We start from the raw sequence: 18,431 nt of genomic DNA, 5'->3' as shown, positions 1-18,431 counted from the left end.
TTTACGTAACTCATTGATCTTAGCTTATTGCTATTTACCTCTCGGTACCTATTTATAAGTCTGTTAAGCTAGGATTTTTTCCTGTGTTATTGAACATCACTAAACGCCACTTAATTTTTTTTGTATGTATATTCATTTTTATAGGCCAGACAGTAGGATTTCTTTATAATCACTTTCCCCTGGAGTTTCAAGAATGATCCTTGTATTTATAAAAAGCACCCTTCAGTGAATCACGTACTCATGGAAATTTGAAGAAGAACCACTCGGCCGGCTTGAACCAACTCAGCGGCGGCAGGCAGGAGAGTTCAAGCGGGCCACTTAAAAAACAGGAAGCGTGGGAGGCGGACGTAGGCATAACCCCTTCAACTTGGACGCCGCTTCAACTTAGGCGTCGCTTCAACTACCTGTTGGTCAACCAGTTACTAACCAACAGTATGCCTTGCTTTGAGCCATTATTTAGAAGATAGGCTGACAAAGACAAAACACGACAGTGCAGAACTGAAGATGTACCGTGTTCTTAACAGTTCACAAGATGCTTTCTCTACAAAGTCTACAATCAACCCTCAAGAGCGTGAGTACTAATTAACGGTGCTCAACCTTGGCCAAGGAACTGCCCCCCCCCCCCTTTTTTTCTAGCCTTTATTTGACGATGTGCACATTTAGCTGGGAAGTCATGTTCAAACTGTCTCGTTTAATCATTCGTGGCGTGTCCGTTACTATAAGTTGTGTTCCCGTTCCCCTCTATCAAGTTTGAAATTTTTTGCTCGAGAGGAATGTGTTCAACGTAGTGAGTAGAACTTTTGGTATTATTTCAGTCACCATTTTTACTTTCATTGGTTGATTAGTCATTTGATTATTGATTTACGATTTAATTGATTTGACCATTTTCTTGGCATTTTTCATATGCCATGCAGTCTTTATTCAAATTTCAATTAGGTAGTTTTGCTGGTTTTTCCAGTGTCAGTTAGGTGAAAATTCCTGTGGTACTTTATGGAAATAAACGCCATTTTAGGTTAAAATTATTAGCTGTTTTTAGCTTAACCTTTACATTTTGAAATGACTATATGAGTTATCTCATGAGGTGAGATATGACTTAAGGGGAAGTTTATATTTACGTCATTGTAAAGCTATCGGTGTCAATCCTTTATTGTAATGTTCTACGGTATTACCTCCCGGTGGTCCTTAGGACGTTTGGACTTTTACAGTACTGCTCCCCCTAACGCTTTGTGAAACTGTCGTTAACGTAACTAATTCAGTCCAACCACACTTGATTGGGATTTACTATTCTGCGCCCTGGAGTAGCGTCTGAACATCAAGGTGATATCGGTGGCGACTGTCCCGGTATAGAGTAATCTTTAGACTTAAATGTGTGCAATGAAAGCAAACCGTCTTTGTTGTGGTTCTCTAGTTTGTCAAGTGTGAGAGTGTTGGCGCTCTATCCTTCAGGCTCGAGTCCGGAAATCAGAAACGGGGAGGCCTTTCCCGGAATTATTTCCCACATATACATCTATATATATATACATATATACATCTATATATATATATATATATATATATATATATATATATATATATATATATATATATATATATATATATATATATATTTATATATATATACAAAGTAGGTTGGCCAGGGCCCCAGCTACCCATTGAGATACTATTGCTAGAGTGTTATTGGGTCCTTTGACTGGCCAGATAGTATTACATTGGATCCCTCTCTCTGGTTACGGCTCATTTTTCTTTTTCCCCCACATACAACGCACAGTCTGGCCTATTCTTTCTACAGTCTCCTCTATCCTCATACACCTAACAACATTGAGATTACCAAGCAATTCTTCTCTGTACAAAGGGTTAACTACCGCACCGTAGTTGCTCAGTGGCTACTTTCCTCTTGGTAAGGACAGAAGAGACTCTTTAGCTATGGTAAGCAGCTCTTCTAGGAGAAGGACACTCTAAAATTAAACCTCTGTTCTCTAATCTTGGGTAGTGCCATAGCCTCTGTACCATGGCCTTCCACCGTCTTGGGGTAGAGTTCTCTTGTTTAAGGGTATACTAAGGCACACTAGTCTATCTTTTTCTCTTCATATTGTTATTTTAAAGTGTTTATAGTTAATATATGGAAGATTTATTTCAATGTTGTCTATTGTTCTTAAAACTATTCTGTCGTGTATTTTCTTGTAAGGACAGTGAGACAAGCGTCACCAAGATCAACTGATACTTTATTCAAATGTGCGTGGGAGTATATTACAAGGTGCGGACGGAAAGGTAGGATGGCGCTGGCGCCAAATCAGATTGAATTGCCCGCCAAAATATATGTGTTTTCTTACACTTACAAATATACGAATTATGAGTTAACAGAAACATGTAATGAAATAATACATATGTCAAAATGTAGCTCTGATAGAGCGGAATACATATACATGGGAAACCACGGTGTGGCGAAAGGAGAATTCAAATAAATAAACAGTTTGTTGATTTTCTGGACGATGAAGGGAGCGGTGTCCTTACAAGTACTCCCCCCCCCAAGACATTGGGCGGCGTAGAGGGCTGATGATCAATCTTCGTATCTTTTCGGGCGCCGGAGGGTTCCTCTTGTTTTTGAATGGAGGGGCGCGCCGGCGGTCGGCGTAAGGATCTCTTCCTCTTGTCGTCGTTTGATGATTTTTCTTTCGATGGGCGCCTTATTTTGAGGTGGCACTCTGGATCTGCCAGGTCCGGCGGAGGCGGTGTCGCTTCCTTCGAGAAACGCTGGTTTCATGCGGTCTATTGAGACCCAGTCCTCTTGGCCATGGACGTCGAGAAGGAAGGCTTTCGTTATCTTCTTAATTACCCGGTAGGGGCCTCGATAAGGTCTAGTTAGTGGTTGTCGATGAGCGTCGACACGGACGAAAACGTACCCGCAGTCATCCAGGTTTTTTGGCTTGAAGTGCTTGGTTCTGTCCTGTTAAGTTTTGAGACATGGCCTGATCTTTCTGGCAATGTCCCTTAGGTGATCCAGCTGCGTGTCGTCGGTTGATGAGGGAAAGAATTCGCCAGGAACTGCGAGCGCCTCCCCGTAAACCTTTTCGGCGGGCGAAGGTTCGCCGTCTGCGCGACGGACGGTGCGAAGGCCGAGGAGTACCCAAGGAAGTCGTGATTTCCAGTCCCCGTTGGTGCAGCTCGCCATCAGGGACGCCTTAAGGGCGCGGTGAGTTCTTTCGACCATGCCGTTTGCCGCGGGGTTGTATGCCGTGGTGCTGTGGAGCGTCGTCCCCATCAGGTTCGCCAAAGCGAGCCATATTTCCGAGAGAAAAGCAGGGCCTCTGTCTGTCGTGATGTCGTCAGGAACGCCAAACCTGCTCACCCAGCTTGACAGGAGGGCTTCGGCGCATGCTTGAGTCGTAGCTTCGGTCATCAGCGATGCCTCCAACTACCTCGTGGAGCGATCGATGATCGTAAGCAGGTAGCGAGCAGATCCAGAAGGGGGCAATGGTCCCACGACGTCGATGTGTATGTGACCGAAACGTCTTTTTGGCTGAGGGAAGTCGCCTACCCCCGATTTGGTGTGACGGCTGACTTTGCTTGACTGGCAGTTGATGCATGACTTCGCCCATTCCCGGGCGTCCTTTTTTATCCCTGGCCAGACGAACTTTTCAGACAGAAGGCGAGCGGTGGTGCGTCCTGAGGGGTGTGAAAGTCCATGGATGATATTGAATATTTTCCTTCTGCAGGAGGCTGGTATCCAGGGACGTGGGCGGCCGGTGCTGGTGTCGCAAAGAATAGTTACTCCTGCTGGTCCGAGGGGAATCGCACTTATCTTGAGCGCGGATGGCCCCGTCAGGTGATCTTGTCGTTGTGATGTGGTGGTAGATCCCGTGCTTGGATGGGGAACCTGGCGAGTGTCGGAGATCGGGCTTGAAAACCTCGGGAAATTCTCGTAGGAGGTCGGCGTAGGGGTGCGTCGTTACGGCGGGTACGGACATTGTTGCAGGGCCGTATTCTAGGGCGTGGGACTGGCAGGTTCCCGTATCGATGAGACGTTTGATAGCGACATCGACGAGGAGTCCGTGGTGGGCGAGGAAATCCGCACCGAGGAGGGGGCGATTGACGTCAGTGATGGCGAAGGGCCAAGAATACGAACGGACCATGATAGATATCTTGAGGGTCCTAATCCCATAGCACCGTATGGGAGATCCTTTGGCGGCGATGAGTGAGGGAGCGTTTTTGTCGGGACCACGGTCTAGGTCGGACTTGGAAGGTGGGAACGTTGACTGCATTGCGCCGGTGTCTACCATGAGTCTACTGTTGAAAATGGTATCGAGGATATAAAACCATTCTTGTTTTGGTTAACTGCGGCTGTGATGGTGGCAGGTGGATGCTTCTGGCGTCATCTTCTAGGAAAACTGCATGGTGCTCTACATTTCTTGGCGTCGCTGCCGAACTGTTGGTGGTAGAAGCACCATGATGGGTTAGTCCTAGGGTTCGGTCGTGTTGGTTGCGGCGGTTTCTTTCTTGATAGAACGTTGATCTCGTCGTCCTCAGGGGCCGTTGCCGAGGAGTCTATGGAAGAGCAGCTGCTGAGGGAGGAGAACGAAGGCGGTGCTGACGATGATGCTCCGAGGCGAGATGCTTTGGAGGCCTCGTGGAGCTTCTGAGCCTTTGACAGGAGTTCGTTCAACGGGAGCGTGTCGGCGTCTGTCAATTGGGCCCTTACGTCCTGTGGTAGGCGTCGAAGAAAGATCTCGCGAGATAAGCTAATCTCACGTCGTCGGCCGTTGCTGTCTGTTTCGGGGAGCATAAGCAGGCCGGATAACTCGTCCCACGCCTCGACAGGAGAGGTGTCACCCATGGGCTTGCCGGCGAGGTCCAGGACTTTCTGTGCCCCTGCTGAGACGGAGAGGGAGTAGATACCGATAAGTTTCGTTCTCAGGTCGTCATATGAAACTTGGCCGGCCTGGGCGTCGAGCCATGGGGAAATCTTATCGAATACCTCTTCAGGTATGGAGGTGAGAACGATGTCAGCCTTGGCGCAGGAGTCACTGAGTCTAGGGACGCGGAAGAGTACGTCTGCTCTCAGGAACCAGGAAGCGGTGTTGTGTTGAGAAAAGGGCGGCAGTTTGACTTTGGGCGTGGAGGCGAGGCCGTTGGGTGCGATGGGCGTGTTGCTTCCTGCATCGTGGCCAGACGACGAGTCGGCGAAGAGGTGAGAAGTTGATATGTCGGTTAAGCTCATCCTACTGCCTTACATGCACTGAAGTGTGGGAGAACCAAAGGCAGGCCCACGCCTAAGGTAACGGAGTATAGAGAAGGTAGCACGGCCGTAATAAGTCCGTTAATGGCAAAGCCAAAACCGCTGATGCTACTTTCAACCCCGGGGTCACCAGTTGTAAGGACAGTGAGGCAAGCGTCACCAAGATCAACTGATACTTTATTCAAATGTGCATGGGAGTATATTACAAGGTGCGGACGGAAAGGTAGGATGGCGCTGGCGCCAAATCAGATTGAATTGCTCGCCAAAATATATGTGTTTTCTTACACTTACAAATATACGAATTATGAGTTAACAGAAACATGTAATGAAATAATACATATGTCAAAATGTAGCTCTGATAGAGCGGAATACATATACATGGGAAACCACGGTATGGCGAAAGGAGAATTCAAATAAATAAACAGTTTGTTGATTTTCTGGACGGCGAAGGGAGCGGTGTCCTTACATCCTTATTTCCTTTCCTCACTGAGCTATTTTCCCTATTGGGGCCCTTGGGCTAATAGCATCCTGCTTTTCCAACTAGGACTGTAGCTTGGCTCATAATAATAATAATAATAATAATAATAATAATAATAATTAATAAATAAATAAATAAATAAATAAAGCATTTTTCAATCAACCATCATGGTAGACATGCGGTATAAGGTAGGAGTATGGTCATGTGAATATTTTGTTTCAACTTTGAAGATTACCCAAAATACTTTTCCAAAGAGACTGCCTAGTTGTTGCTAAATGGAATGAAACTAAAGAAAACTATTGCATCAGACCGAAAGATAAGTAAAAATAGAAATGTACCCTCAAACTGAAGAGCAGTCGCGATTACCGATTGAAGAGCTGTTATATAAGTAAGAAGTCTGTTTTACTACAAATCTTCAGACCGGGCACACGATGTCACTATTCCGTGTAGTAGTGTAAATCGACACTGGAGATTCTGATAAGGCAACAAATGTTATGACTCGGAACACGATGTCACTGTTCCGCGTTCATCGACACCGGAGATCCTGATGTGTATTTGAGTTTATTTACATATTTTACGTAAGATTCTAGTGCATATATATATATTAAGCATAGTGCCAAATCATATCTTAATACATTCTAATGAAGTGTAAACTTTGAAATATTAATTATCTGTAAGGTTTTAACAAACACTCATGGTAGAGCCTCGGAGAAAGCTTGCGTAATGTGGAATAGCAATGACGTAATCATGTTAAACTATCTTATTAGTAGTGTTCTTCGAAAATCATTATATTAAGGCCTTTATATTTAGCATATATAATATTATTATAGCATATTTTATTAAATCTAACCCTCATTCATGGCCCACCAGACTTGGTTATATAATTCAATAGCAGATTTAGGTTAAGCTGGCGACAAGCTATGTGCATTTGTAACTTTTTTAATGTGTAGGCGACTTGCAAATGTGACTGGATATCTAATGTAAATGTGTGATGTTACACTACTGGTATACCTAAATCAACAGTAACACCACCCTAATATAAGATGAAACATATTCCTAATCTTGATACTTTTTCAGATTTACTTTTTTTTTTTATTTGTAAACATTAACACTAAAACCACCCTCATATACAGTACATGATACAAAGAGTCATCTCTTCTCGATGCTCTTCTTCCTGAGGAGCCTTTGTATATCAGTGGCCAATTCCTCACGCGTTCATTAAAAATGGACATCAATTAACCTAAGCTTTCCCCCCTAACCGAACCTACAAGCCGTGTCCTTACCTACATATGTAATGGGGGGCCTAACGCCCCCCTGCGACCCCCCTTTCACTGCCGTATTCTAAGTTAGACATAATAATACATTCAGGTGGCCGCTATCATACATACACCCTCTTCCTGAATCACTTTATGGGTAACTTTTGTTGCAAACAAACTGCTTCCCGTCCAAAGTAAATTCTTATTTCCTATTTTCTCGTAATATTAAGACAGCAGCCATTTGTAATTCCATACTTATTTTCATACTAAAAAAATTATTTCCCTGTGAAATAAAAGAGTAAGAAAACCTAAGGATCCCTACCTAGCCCAACTTAAGATACATGTTCCTATTTACTGTGGGGACAATGCCCTCCCTGCCATCTCCCGTAGAATGCTAGATGTTATCTCATTTTTTTGGAGGTGTATACCCAAGGTGATCCTCTACAGTCCAACATCCTCAATCGCAGAGAAAGTGATTAATGAAAGGGATTATTCCATGGCTAAAAAATTATGTTGTAGTCAAACAGTAGGAGCAACGACACCATTACTCTGCCTTGAAATATGAAAATACTATAATTGTTGTAGCACTCCCAATTGTGATGATTTGTACTACCACAGTTTTGGCAGTTAATATAGTTTATGACTACTGTACACAAAAATTTATCAGTTGCTTTTTTGTGTAAATGAAAATGGCCTGTTAATAGGAATATGACCATTGAGAATGTGCTGCAATAAAGTAGGTGGTTGCCAAGTAAAAATATTCACCTAATTATGAAGAAACCACTGCCGAGGCATTTAGTTGATGATTGCGATGGTAGGTCAGTTCTAATGGTCAGAGAAACTGGGAAACAATCAATTTTTTTTTTTTAGGGGGGGGGTGGCAAATGTTTGTTTGAGACAAAAGTTACAAGTAAGAAAGTGATTCTTAAAAAAGTGTTGATTGGTTATGAATACGTTTCATCGTATATCAGGGCTGTATTAAGTGTTAATATATACTGTAGTTGAAGAGAGTTATTTGATTATACCAGTTACAATCTTAACTGTATATTGATTTCTTATGTAGTAAACCCAATTTATGAACAGAGGCTAGGAAATATCTACCTGTGCACCATCAGTAGTAAACATAAAAACCTTTAATCTATTCTCCCTACTCTAAATAGGATGCAGTGTCCTTACTCATCAGATGGGCTTAGTCTCCACTCCCCCACTTACCTGAACTGACTTAAACTGGCCAGGGATGCAGTATTTTAACTGCTTGAACTGTGAACAGTTTTATCTCAGAACAGTGCAATGGTGAATATATACTCTTAGATTAAGCTAAGTTTGTCCAGACAGTAGTATACAAACCATTTTGCTCTTTACAGTGGAGATATATTTCGGCGACAGCTGAAACTAGCCGGATAGACTGGCCACCCCGCCTACACCCGCACTGGTAACATTACGCCACTTTTCGTTTTACTGTACCTCGGTAGAGAACAGAGGTGCTGTCATTCTCTTCCGTAAATTTATTTACTCATTCCGAATAAATACAAACTGACCTAAAAATTTAAGACTTAACCTTTCTCTTTCAGAGTGCTTGTATTTGAGGATCTACCATGTGAGTTTGTCCTGGCATAGAAGGGCGCCTTTGTGGCACCTTTATGTCAGCTGTGGAGACGCAGTGTCACAGCCTTTTTTCCTGCATACAGGGGTCACTCCTGTTCGCAGACATCTCCTTTTTATGAATAGAACTTACCTGGCAGTTATATATATATAGCTATAGTCTCTGACGTCCGGCAGAATTTTTCAAAACTCGCGGCAACCGCCGTGTGGTGGTTGTGCGGTTAGGTGGTTAACAACCCTTACAGGGTGGTACTTGGAATCATTCCCGTTTTCTGTTCCTCAGATCATCTCTGCCGGTTGGACTGACAACATCGTTGGCCAGCCATTGGAGTTTTTCGTTCTTTTTCCCTGTGTCGCTGTACCGGACTTATTTTTTGGTGAAGTACACTGACTTGGGGTTTTGGCAATCGCATTTGTGATTATACTTTAACTATTTGTTTGTTTACGATGACTGATAAACTTCATTTTCGTGTTTGCGTAAATGAGGAATACAAGGTGAGGTTACCGAAAGTTTCGGTAGACCCTCACACTGTTTGTTTGTGTTGCAGGGGTTTTGAATGTGCGCTTGATAAAAGGTGCAAGGAATGTGAGGTTTTGAGCGAGAAGGAATGGTTAAGTATGAAATGCTATGTGCGTAAGTTAGAGTTAGATAAAGCCAGGAGGGCTTCGAAATCTAAATCTAAATCTGCTAGTGAGCTTAGCTTAGATATTTCATTTGATCCCTTAACTAATTCCTCTGTAGAAAATTGAACCTTCTCCTGAGGTAGTAGCTCCTGCCCCTTCTACAGGAACGGTATCTACGGATGACCCTCGGTATGCCAGGATGGCAGCTGAGTTGAAGGCTCTTCAAGACCAGCTTTCAGCCTTTAAAGGTAAGAGTGACTGTGTGGTAAGTGCTTGTGAAAGTGCAGTGGAGGTGGTGACTGATCGAACTTGTCACGTCCCTAGGTCTAGACCTCTACCAAGCTCCCAGGACCAAGGGAGAAGGTACGTCGACGGCCGCAAGGGAATGAGATGTACGCATCCTCTGTCAGCCATTGCTCTGGCAGTCCTGTTGCGTTTTCCAAGGCTGCTCATGACCGCCACGGAAAAGGCGTGTCGGAAGTGATGGTGTCTTCCCCGAGCCCCTCGCCTAGTCACAAATGGCAGTATTAAGCTTCGAGACCGACCAAGAGGAGGTGGAAACAAGCTGACCAGACCCGTTCTCGCTCTCCCTTATCGAGTAGCCCGGAACCTTTTCCTTCCGAGAATGACTGGGACGCCGGTCAATCGAAGAGGTCAAAGCCTAGAGATGGAAGGAAGGAGGATTCTCCTCTTCTTTTAAGTGACGAGAGACCGTCGAGAGACCCTTCTCCTACGACCATTGCTACTCGGCAGCCATCGCCTTCGGAAACGCAGGATCCAGCAGCAGTCGCAAAGTCTTTTATGAAAGTTATGCAGAAACAGCTGTCTTCTCTGGTGCAAGCTTTTAGCTGCCCTTCCTCCTACTCGGGCAGGCGTAAGGACGACACTTTACCGATTAAGAAATCGGCTTCTAAGAGAGAACAGAGTATCTCTCCCTTGCAGGACAAACAGTGTCACTCCTCTCCCAGGGAACCGCGGTGCGATTCGTCAAGCATGCGGTACTGCGCTTCTTCTTCCTCGACACGCCGCCAGGATGCTTCCGTCTCTCGCTCGCGACGCCAGGACGCCTCCAGCCTGCCTCTCCAGGACGCTTTCGCTTCGCGACGCCAGGACGCATGCAGCTTTTGGTGCAAGGACGCTTCCAGCTCTCGGCGCCAGGACACATCCTCCTCCCGCCTCAAGGACGCTTCTAGCGCGCGACGCCAGGATACCTCCGGCGCGCGGCGCCAGGACGCACACATCCCTCGGTGTCAGGACGCATTCAGCCCTCGCTAACAGGACGCATCCGACTATTTGCTTTTCTCGGACGCAGATGAGCAATTGGAAACTGATCGGCTTGTTAAAGGAACCTCCGACTTAGTTCCTTCAGCCCAAGAGAGACTGAGTTGGAAGTAAGGCAAGATCTTGAGGATATCTCAGAGGATGAAGATAAGCCTGCTAACGCGGCTGCAGATTATAAGCCTCTCTCTCGCTCCCTCCTTGAGCTTTATGGGGAGGAGTTTCAATCTGCTGCTCCTCGTTCTCCTCAGTCGCAGTTCAGCAGGAAGAAGGCCAAAAAGCAGTCGGCTTTCATCAAAATGAAGCTGTCCATCTCGGCTAGGAAGGCTCTCGCTAGAGTTGATGACTGGGTGAAGGAGCGTAGGCAAGCGGTAAAGACCACCTTCTCGTTTCCACCAGCTCGACTTGCGTCTAAGGCGGGCATGTGGTACGAGACTGGAGAAGCTCTGGGCCTGGGAGTGCCTGCCTCCTCCCAGGGGGACTTCTCTGGCATTGTTGACTCTTCTAGAAGACATGCCCTTAACTCGCCGAAGGTAATGTGGTCTATGTCTGAGCTTGACCACCTCGTCAAGGGAATTTTCCGAGCCTTCGAAGTCTTCAGTTTTTTTGGACTGGTCTCTGGGTACACTGGCCAGGAAAACAGAACAGTTGGAAGAAACAGAATACCTTACTAGCATTATGGCCTGCATGGACAAGGCTCTTAGGGATGGGTCAAATGAGTTGGCTTCCCTATTTTCTGCAGGAGTTTTAAAGAAGAGGGCCCTTTTATGTTCCTTCACTTCCAGAGCAGTTAGGGTCGCGCAGAAGGCTGAGCTCCTTTACGCCCCTCTCTCGGAGCACCTTTTTCCCGAGTCCCTTGTCAGGGACATTACCCTTTCGCTAGCGCAAAAGGCCACACAAAACCTCCTGCCACGCTCGGCAAGGAAGCTTTTACCAGTGATTCCTTCGTCACTGAAGAGAAAGGAGAGGAAGCTTCAGCAGCCCTTTTGAGGTAGAGCTCCTACGAGAACAGACTTCAGGGGAAGAAGGCAGGAGACGGGCGGTAGAACGAATAGAGGTTCGTTCAGGTCCTGCTCCAGGAGATGAAGCTCAAGTCCTTCAGACAGCAGTAGGAGCAAGGCTGTCACTTTTTTGGCAGGCCTGGAAGAAAAGAGGGGCGGATGTCTGGTCCCTCTCGGTCATCAAGGAGGGATACAAGATCCCCCTCTCGAAGAAGCCTCCGCTTTCAAATACACCTCTAGCCTTAGTGGCGCAGTAATGGACGCCGTGAAACAAGAGGCTCTACTGGATCTGCTGAACCAGATCCTGGAGAAGGGAGCGATAGAGCCAGTTCTGGAACTATCTTCCCCAGGTTTCTACAATCGCCTGTTTCTGGTACCCAAGAGCTCAGGTGGATGAAGACCAGTTCTAGATGTCAGCGCTCTGAACGTCTTTGTGTTAAAGACAAAATTTACCATGGAGACGACTCAGTCGGTGCTGGCAGCGGTACGTCCAGGGGACTGGATGGTGTCTCTGGATTTACAGGACGCTTACTTTCACATTCCCATCCATCCGACTTCACAAAAGTTCCTAAGATTCATGATCCAGGGCAAGTGTTTCCAGTTCAAGGCTCTTTGCTTCGGCCTCAGCACTGCTCCTCAAGTCTTCACCAGGGTAATGGCGAGCGTGGCAGGATGGTTTCATCAAGAGGGGATAAGAGTATATCTATATCTGGACGACTGGTTGATTAGTTCCCGGTTGAAGGAGAAATGTCTGGAGGACCTACGCAAGACTTTTATGATGACTCAGGAACTGGGTCTCGTCATCAACAAGGAGAAGTCCCAGACCGAACCGAGTCTGACAATTCTTTATTTGGGGATAGTTCGTTTTCGGGCTTCTCCCTCCCAAGAAAGGCAGACCAGGTGCCTCGGGAACGTTCAGGAATTCCTGGAAAGACAGAAGTGCTCAGCGAGGGATTGGATGAGTTTGCTGGGAACCCTCTCCTCGCTCGAACAGTTTGTCTCTCTGGGAAGACTGCACCTCAGACCTCTTCAACACTTCCTATCAAGGGTGTGGGACAGAAAGATTCAGGAGGACTCCTTTTCCTTTCTCATTCCAGCAGAAATCAAGAGTCATCTGATTTGGCGGCTGGATCCAGTTATTTTAGGAGAAGGAATCTTCCTGTTCAGGAAGAACCCAGACCTAGTGTTGTTCTCAGACGCTTCGGAGCAACACTGGGAAGCAAGGAGGTCTCAGGCTCTTGGGGAAAGGAACAAGCCGGGTGGCACATCAACAGGAAGGAGTTGATGGCCATTCTGTTAGGACTGAAGGCCTTCAAAGACTCCGTGTCGGGGAGGATAGTGGAGGTCAATTCGGACAACACCACGGGTTTGGCTTACATCAGAAAGCAAGGGGGAACTCACTCTCTGTCATTGTTCAAAACAGCAAAAGAGCTCTTTCTGTGGTCGAAGGAGAACAACGTAAAACTTCTAACAAGATTCGTGCCGGGACAGAAGAATGTAAGGGCAGACATGCTCAGCAGGAAAGGGCAAGTTCTTCTCACGGAATGGACCCTCAACCATCAGGTCTGTCAGAGTATGTGGAAGTTATAGGGGAGGCCTTTAATAGACCTCTTCGCCTCAAAACAAAATGATCCCCAACTACTGCTCCCTAGTCCTGGACGAGGAGGCAATAGCAGTAGACGCCTTCTTGATCGACTGGACAGGGATGGACACCTATGCGTTCCCCCCGTTCAAGATCATCAATCTGGTAGTCAGGAAATTCGCTCTCCTTGAATCAATAAGAATGATCCTGGTAGCTCCATTATGGCCAGCAAGAGAATGGTTCACAGAGGTGTTGGACATGTTAGTGGACTTTCCAAGAAGCCTTCCTCCAAGTCTAAAGCTTCTCAAACAGCCCCACTTCGAGAGGTATCATCAAAACCCCCTCGCTCTATGACTGACTGCCTTCACACTATCGAGAAGCTTGTCAGAGCGAGAGGCTTTTCTGCGCAAGCTGCAAGAGCTATCGCCAGAGCGAGGAGGGTCTCTTCGCAAAGAGTCTACCAATCGAAGTGGGAAAGTGGTGTAAGCAGCACAAAGTTTCCTCAACCACTACCTCTGTGAGCCAAATAGCTGATTTTTTGTTGTCCCTCAGACAAGACTCTAAACTGGTCGTATCCACTATTAAAGGGTACAGGAGTATGCTTTCTGCTGTCTGTAGGCACAGAGGCATAGACTTAGCTCAGGATAAAGACTTGCAAGATCTCTTGAAGTCTTTTGAGACAACTAAGCAGGCTCAGTTAAGACCCCAGCTTGGAATTTGGATGTGGTTCTGAGGTTCTTATGCAGCAAGAAGTTCGAACCCATCTGAGAAGCGTCCCTTAGAGATGCTACAAAGAAAACCCTCTTCCTGATGGCTCTGGCCACAGCAAAAAGGGTCAGCGAGGTTCACGCTATTGAGAAGCAGGTGGGCTTTAACCAGGATGGAGCAGTATGTGCGTTGAGGATCGACTTCCTCGCTAAGAAAGAGAATCCATCTAAACCCTGGCTGAGGACGTATGAGGTTCCTAACCTTACTGATGTGGTGGGTCAAGAGCAGGCGAGGCTTCTCTGCCCAGTTAGAGCCCTCAGGGCTTATTTATCTCGTACTAAGAATGTTAGAGGTGCATCCAATTCTTTATGGTGCTCAGTGATTGATTGATTGAAAGTTTTCTGGCATCCTGACATCTAAGGTCATTGACGCCGATACCATTTACTGTATATGAAAATTAAAAGAGAATTCGATTAAAACCATAAAAATTAAGAAGTCATTAAAATAGTTAAATAGTTTTCAGAAGACCTGCTTCTGAAATAAATCTAAAAATTCCGCTCGCATAGTAAGACACATCATGTCCAAGAATCTTGGCAAGGATAAACCTGCCATCCTCACCTCGAGCCTCAAACAGATATCTATTTCTTAAGTTAGTAAAATTAGGGCATTCGGTCAACAAATGCCTCACTGTTAAAGGTACTAAGCAGTCCTCGCAATACGGTTGGTGTTGGCCCTTCAGCAGAAACTCGTGTGTCAACCGTGTGTGACCAATACGGAGACGACAAAGAGTTGTCTCCCATTTTCGGGGAATCATGTTATACCTCCAAGGTGATATGATATTTGTTACTTCCCTCATTTTATTGCCGTCTTGACTGTCCCAGTGCTGTTGCCATTTATCACAAACCAATTTCTTGATGTAAGGTAGGAGATCGTTACATGGAATGGGATACCTCCTTGGCAGCAACTCGGATGCCGCATTCTTCGCCAGTAAATCTGCCTTCTCATTCCCAGACACACCTACATGTGCTGGAACCCAACAAAATCGAACAGTTATACCTTTCCGTCCAATAATAAAAAGCCATTCTAAAATCTTTAAAACTAGAGGGTTACTAGAATTAAAAACTTCTAAAGCTTGAAGAACACTCCTTGCATCACTAAAAATTGTAAAATTACCCTCCTTTTCCAAAGCCATTTTCTCAATAGCGGTTAATATGCCATACAGTTCGGCAGTAAATATGGAAGCTGTTAGAGGAAGTGCACCTCTACAATTAAAATCATTACTATGTACTCCAAATCCAACGCCAGCATCAGATTTGGAGCCATCAGTATATATAAAAGTCGATCCCCTATGTTCTTCGACATGTTCCATAAAAAGAGACCTGGATTCTAAGTCAGTCATATTCTTCTTAACTCCAATAAAGTATTTACAAAAAGATATGTCAGGTAATTTCCATGGAGGCGTTGATGATACCTTGAATGGAAGTACCTTATTTCTAATTATATCCAGACTATTTAAAAATCGTTTCACCCGAAAGCCATAAGGTTGAGGAGATTTTGGGTGCAACTCAAAGTATGATGCGTGTCTTACAAGGCTTGCAGTCTGAAAGGCTAGAGAGCTAGGGAGTCTTTGCAATCTAAACCAATACCGAAGAATGGAAGACATTCGGTAAAGGTCTAGAGGTAACTCTCCAGCATCAACAAGGAGACTTGGGATAGGCGAGGTTTTAAAAGCTCCAGTAGATAATCTAATACCTGCATGATGTATCGAGTCTAATATTTTTAACCGGCTTGGGGTGGCTGAAGAATATACCTCACAACCATAACTAATTTTGGAAAAAATCAAGGCCTTGTATAATTTTAAAATAGTATTGCGGTCTGCCCCCCATGATGTATGGGACAATACTTTTAAGATATTCAGAGCTTCAACACATTTAGCTTTTAGCACTTTTAGGTGAGAAACCCATGTAAGTCTACAGTCAAATATCAAACCTAAAAATTTGGTTTCCGATACACATGGTATCCGTTGACCTTTAATGTATATATCCGGGTCTGGATGTACTCCCCGGATACGACAAAAATGGACAATGGTAGTTTTACTTGTCGAGAACTTAAATCCATTCATGTCAGCCCACTGGATAATTTTATCAATAGAGAGTTGGACTTTTCTCTCAACCATTGCCATTCTAGTGCCAGCAAATGATATTGAGAGATCATCCACAAATAGTGTTGAGAGAACATCCTGGGGAATGGCTGAGGATATCCCATTAATTGCTAGTGCAAAAAGGGTTACACTCAGCACACTACCCTGAGGAACTCCTTCTTCCTGGCACTTACTCTCTGATAGAGTTTCCCCCACTCTCACTTGAAAAACTCTACGTGAAAGAAATGCCTGAATAAATAGTGGCAGCTCTCCTCTCAATCCCAATTCATGAATGGTTTTAAGAATACCATATCTCCATGTGGTATCATATGCCTTTTCAAGGTCAAAAAATACTGTAACATGGTGCTGTTTGGAAGCAAAGGCTTCACAAATAGAAGACTCAAGTCGTATCAACACATCAGTCGTTGAGTGCATTTTTCGGAATCCACATTGAATCGGTGATAAAATACCTTTCTTTTCAAGGTACCATATCAGCCTTGCATTGACCATCTTCTCCATGATTTTACATAAACAAGATGTCAATGCAATAGGACGATAGTTTGCTGCTAAAAACTTGTCTTTACCGGGTTTTAAAAAGGCTAAAATAATGGCTAGTTCCCAAACACTTGGGTAGCTATGATCATGCCATATTCTATTAATAATGCTTAAAATAAATAGCTTTGTATTAAAATGTACATGTTTAATCATTGCATATGGAATTCCATCGGGTCCAGGGGCTGTATCGTTGCAATGAGCAAGTGCGGAATCAAATTCTCTTTCAGTGAAAGGAGAATTATACGACTCTTCCCTTCTCGTTGCAAAATTTAAAATTTTCTTTTCTTCAGTGCTCCTATACTGGTGACCAGGGGCTCCTTCACACTTGCTGGATACATTTGAAAAATGATTAGCCAGGGCATTGCTAACTTCATTTGCTTCAGTTACATACTGGCCATTCACCTTCAACACTGGTGGTGGGTTGGGGGTGAATTTGCCAGCTATCTTTTTTACTTTCCTCCACACAGAAGATGGTGGTGTTCTACTGTTAATAGAGGAAACAAAAGACATCCATGACTGGCGCCTTGCTTCTTTCATGGCACGACGGAACTGTGCTCTACATTTCTTGTACATTATTAAATTCTCATCAGTTCTGCGTCTACGCAATCGTGTTGGAGATCTTCTTGTGGCTCTGTGGAGTGCAGTTAGTTCTGAAGACCACCACGGGACTGGTCGTCGTTTGAATAACCCTGTTGTTTTGGGAATTGAATTGACTCCTGCTGTATGAAGAGTTCCATTCAGTAGGTCTATGGCATCATCAATACTTTCAAACTGTTCTGCTCTCCCTTCGATTTCACTTAGCTCACAAAATTTAACCCAGTCTGCCTTGTCTAGATTCCAACGTGGCGATCTTTGCAAAGGCGGACCCTTGTTGGTGTTTATAATGATTGGTGCATGATCACTAGTATGCCAATCATCTAATGTCCTCCAATCAAAATCAAGAAGGCAGTTAGAGCTTGCAATTGAAAGGTCAATGCATGACAAAGTACCTGTCTGAACATGGAAGTGTGTGGGCTCTCCGGTATTAAGGAGTCCCACATCCTCATTCTCCACAATTGATGAGATAATATTGCCCCTTGTGTTGGCCAAAACATCACCCCATAAAGGATGTCTACCATTCATATCTCCCAGTAAGAGAAAAGGTTGAGGGAGTTGTTGAATGACCTCTGCTAAATCATCATATAAAATATTATCATTTGGAGGTAAGTACAGAGAGCATATTGTATATTTTCTCCCAATATCAATTTGTACAACAACTGCCTGCAGGGTTGTACGTATAGACATGGGTATTTGGGGAACATCTCGACGAATGTACATGAGACTTCCGCCATGGCTCCCTGCTTGTTGATTATATGGTGTTCTATAGCTAACATACTCTCGAGGACTAGGAGTGTTAGAATCAAGCATACTTTCCTGTAGACATACAATTATGGGGGAATGCTCATGAATTAGGAGCTTAAGTTCTTCATATTTCGCCCTCAAACCCTGACAGTTCCATTGCAAAATGGAGGAGAAAACTATGGATTATTTCTGGAAGACATCTTGGATGAGGTCTTCCCATTAGCAGTTTTTAATGTAACATTATTACCAGTATGTTTCTTCAGAGGTGGTCTTGTTATGTTGGGTTTAACGTTGGTGTTTTACTTGGTATTCTTTTTATCTATTTGTTGAGGTGGATGGTGGACCTCAACTTGAATTTCTGATTTATTCAGTCCATCTTCTGGTTCATTAGAAACATCAACAGACAAAACATCAAATTTATTTGATGTCATAACCTTAACGTTTCTAATGGAGGGTGGAGAGAGAGATGGAGGTCTCTCTCTTTTGCGATTAATAGATGGTGGGATTCGAGGTTTTTGCACCTTTCCCACAACAGGTGCATCAGGTAAGTTAGTCTTAAGTGGAACCTCCATCAGATCAGGCAAGGACATGGCCTGAGAGAGGTTTGTATTACTTTTTGTAATGGCGGCTGAA

At 44.6% G+C, this 18,431-nt stretch overlaps 1 protein-coding gene across 4 annotated transcripts in view; it reads left to right on the top strand.

Annotated features, from left to right (window-relative positions):
• The first annotated feature begins 342 nt into the window (after nt 1–342).
• LOC137647044 (mpv17-like protein 2) overlaps nt 343–18,431 on the top strand; it is a 101,271-nt gene continuing 83,182 nt past the window's right edge. Inside the window, exons 1-2 of one of the 4 annotated variants that reach the window (XM_068380183.1) lie at nt 6,204–6,289; nt 8,332–8,399. Coding sequence is in view for 1 of the 4 variants with exons in the window: in XM_068380180.1 (XP_068236281.1) it covers nt 505–571 (67 nt within the window). In the remaining 3 variants the exon portion in view is untranslated. Of the gene's footprint in view, nt 572–6,149; nt 6,290–8,127; nt 8,261–8,331; nt 8,400–18,431 lie in introns of those variants that run through there. The other 3 variants (XM_068380182.1, XM_068380180.1, XM_068380181.1) reach the window with 3 other exon arrangements.

The sequence above is a fragment of the Palaemon carinicauda genome, chromosome 9 (assembly GCF_036898095.1).
Source record: "Palaemon carinicauda isolate YSFRI2023 chromosome 9, ASM3689809v2, whole genome shotgun sequence".
In the NCBI taxonomy this organism is placed as follows: Eukaryota; Metazoa; Arthropoda; class Malacostraca; order Decapoda; family Palaemonidae; genus Palaemon; species Palaemon carinicauda.
Note: the sequence above shows the minus strand (reverse complement) of the source record. Positions and strands in the feature narration are given on the sequence as shown.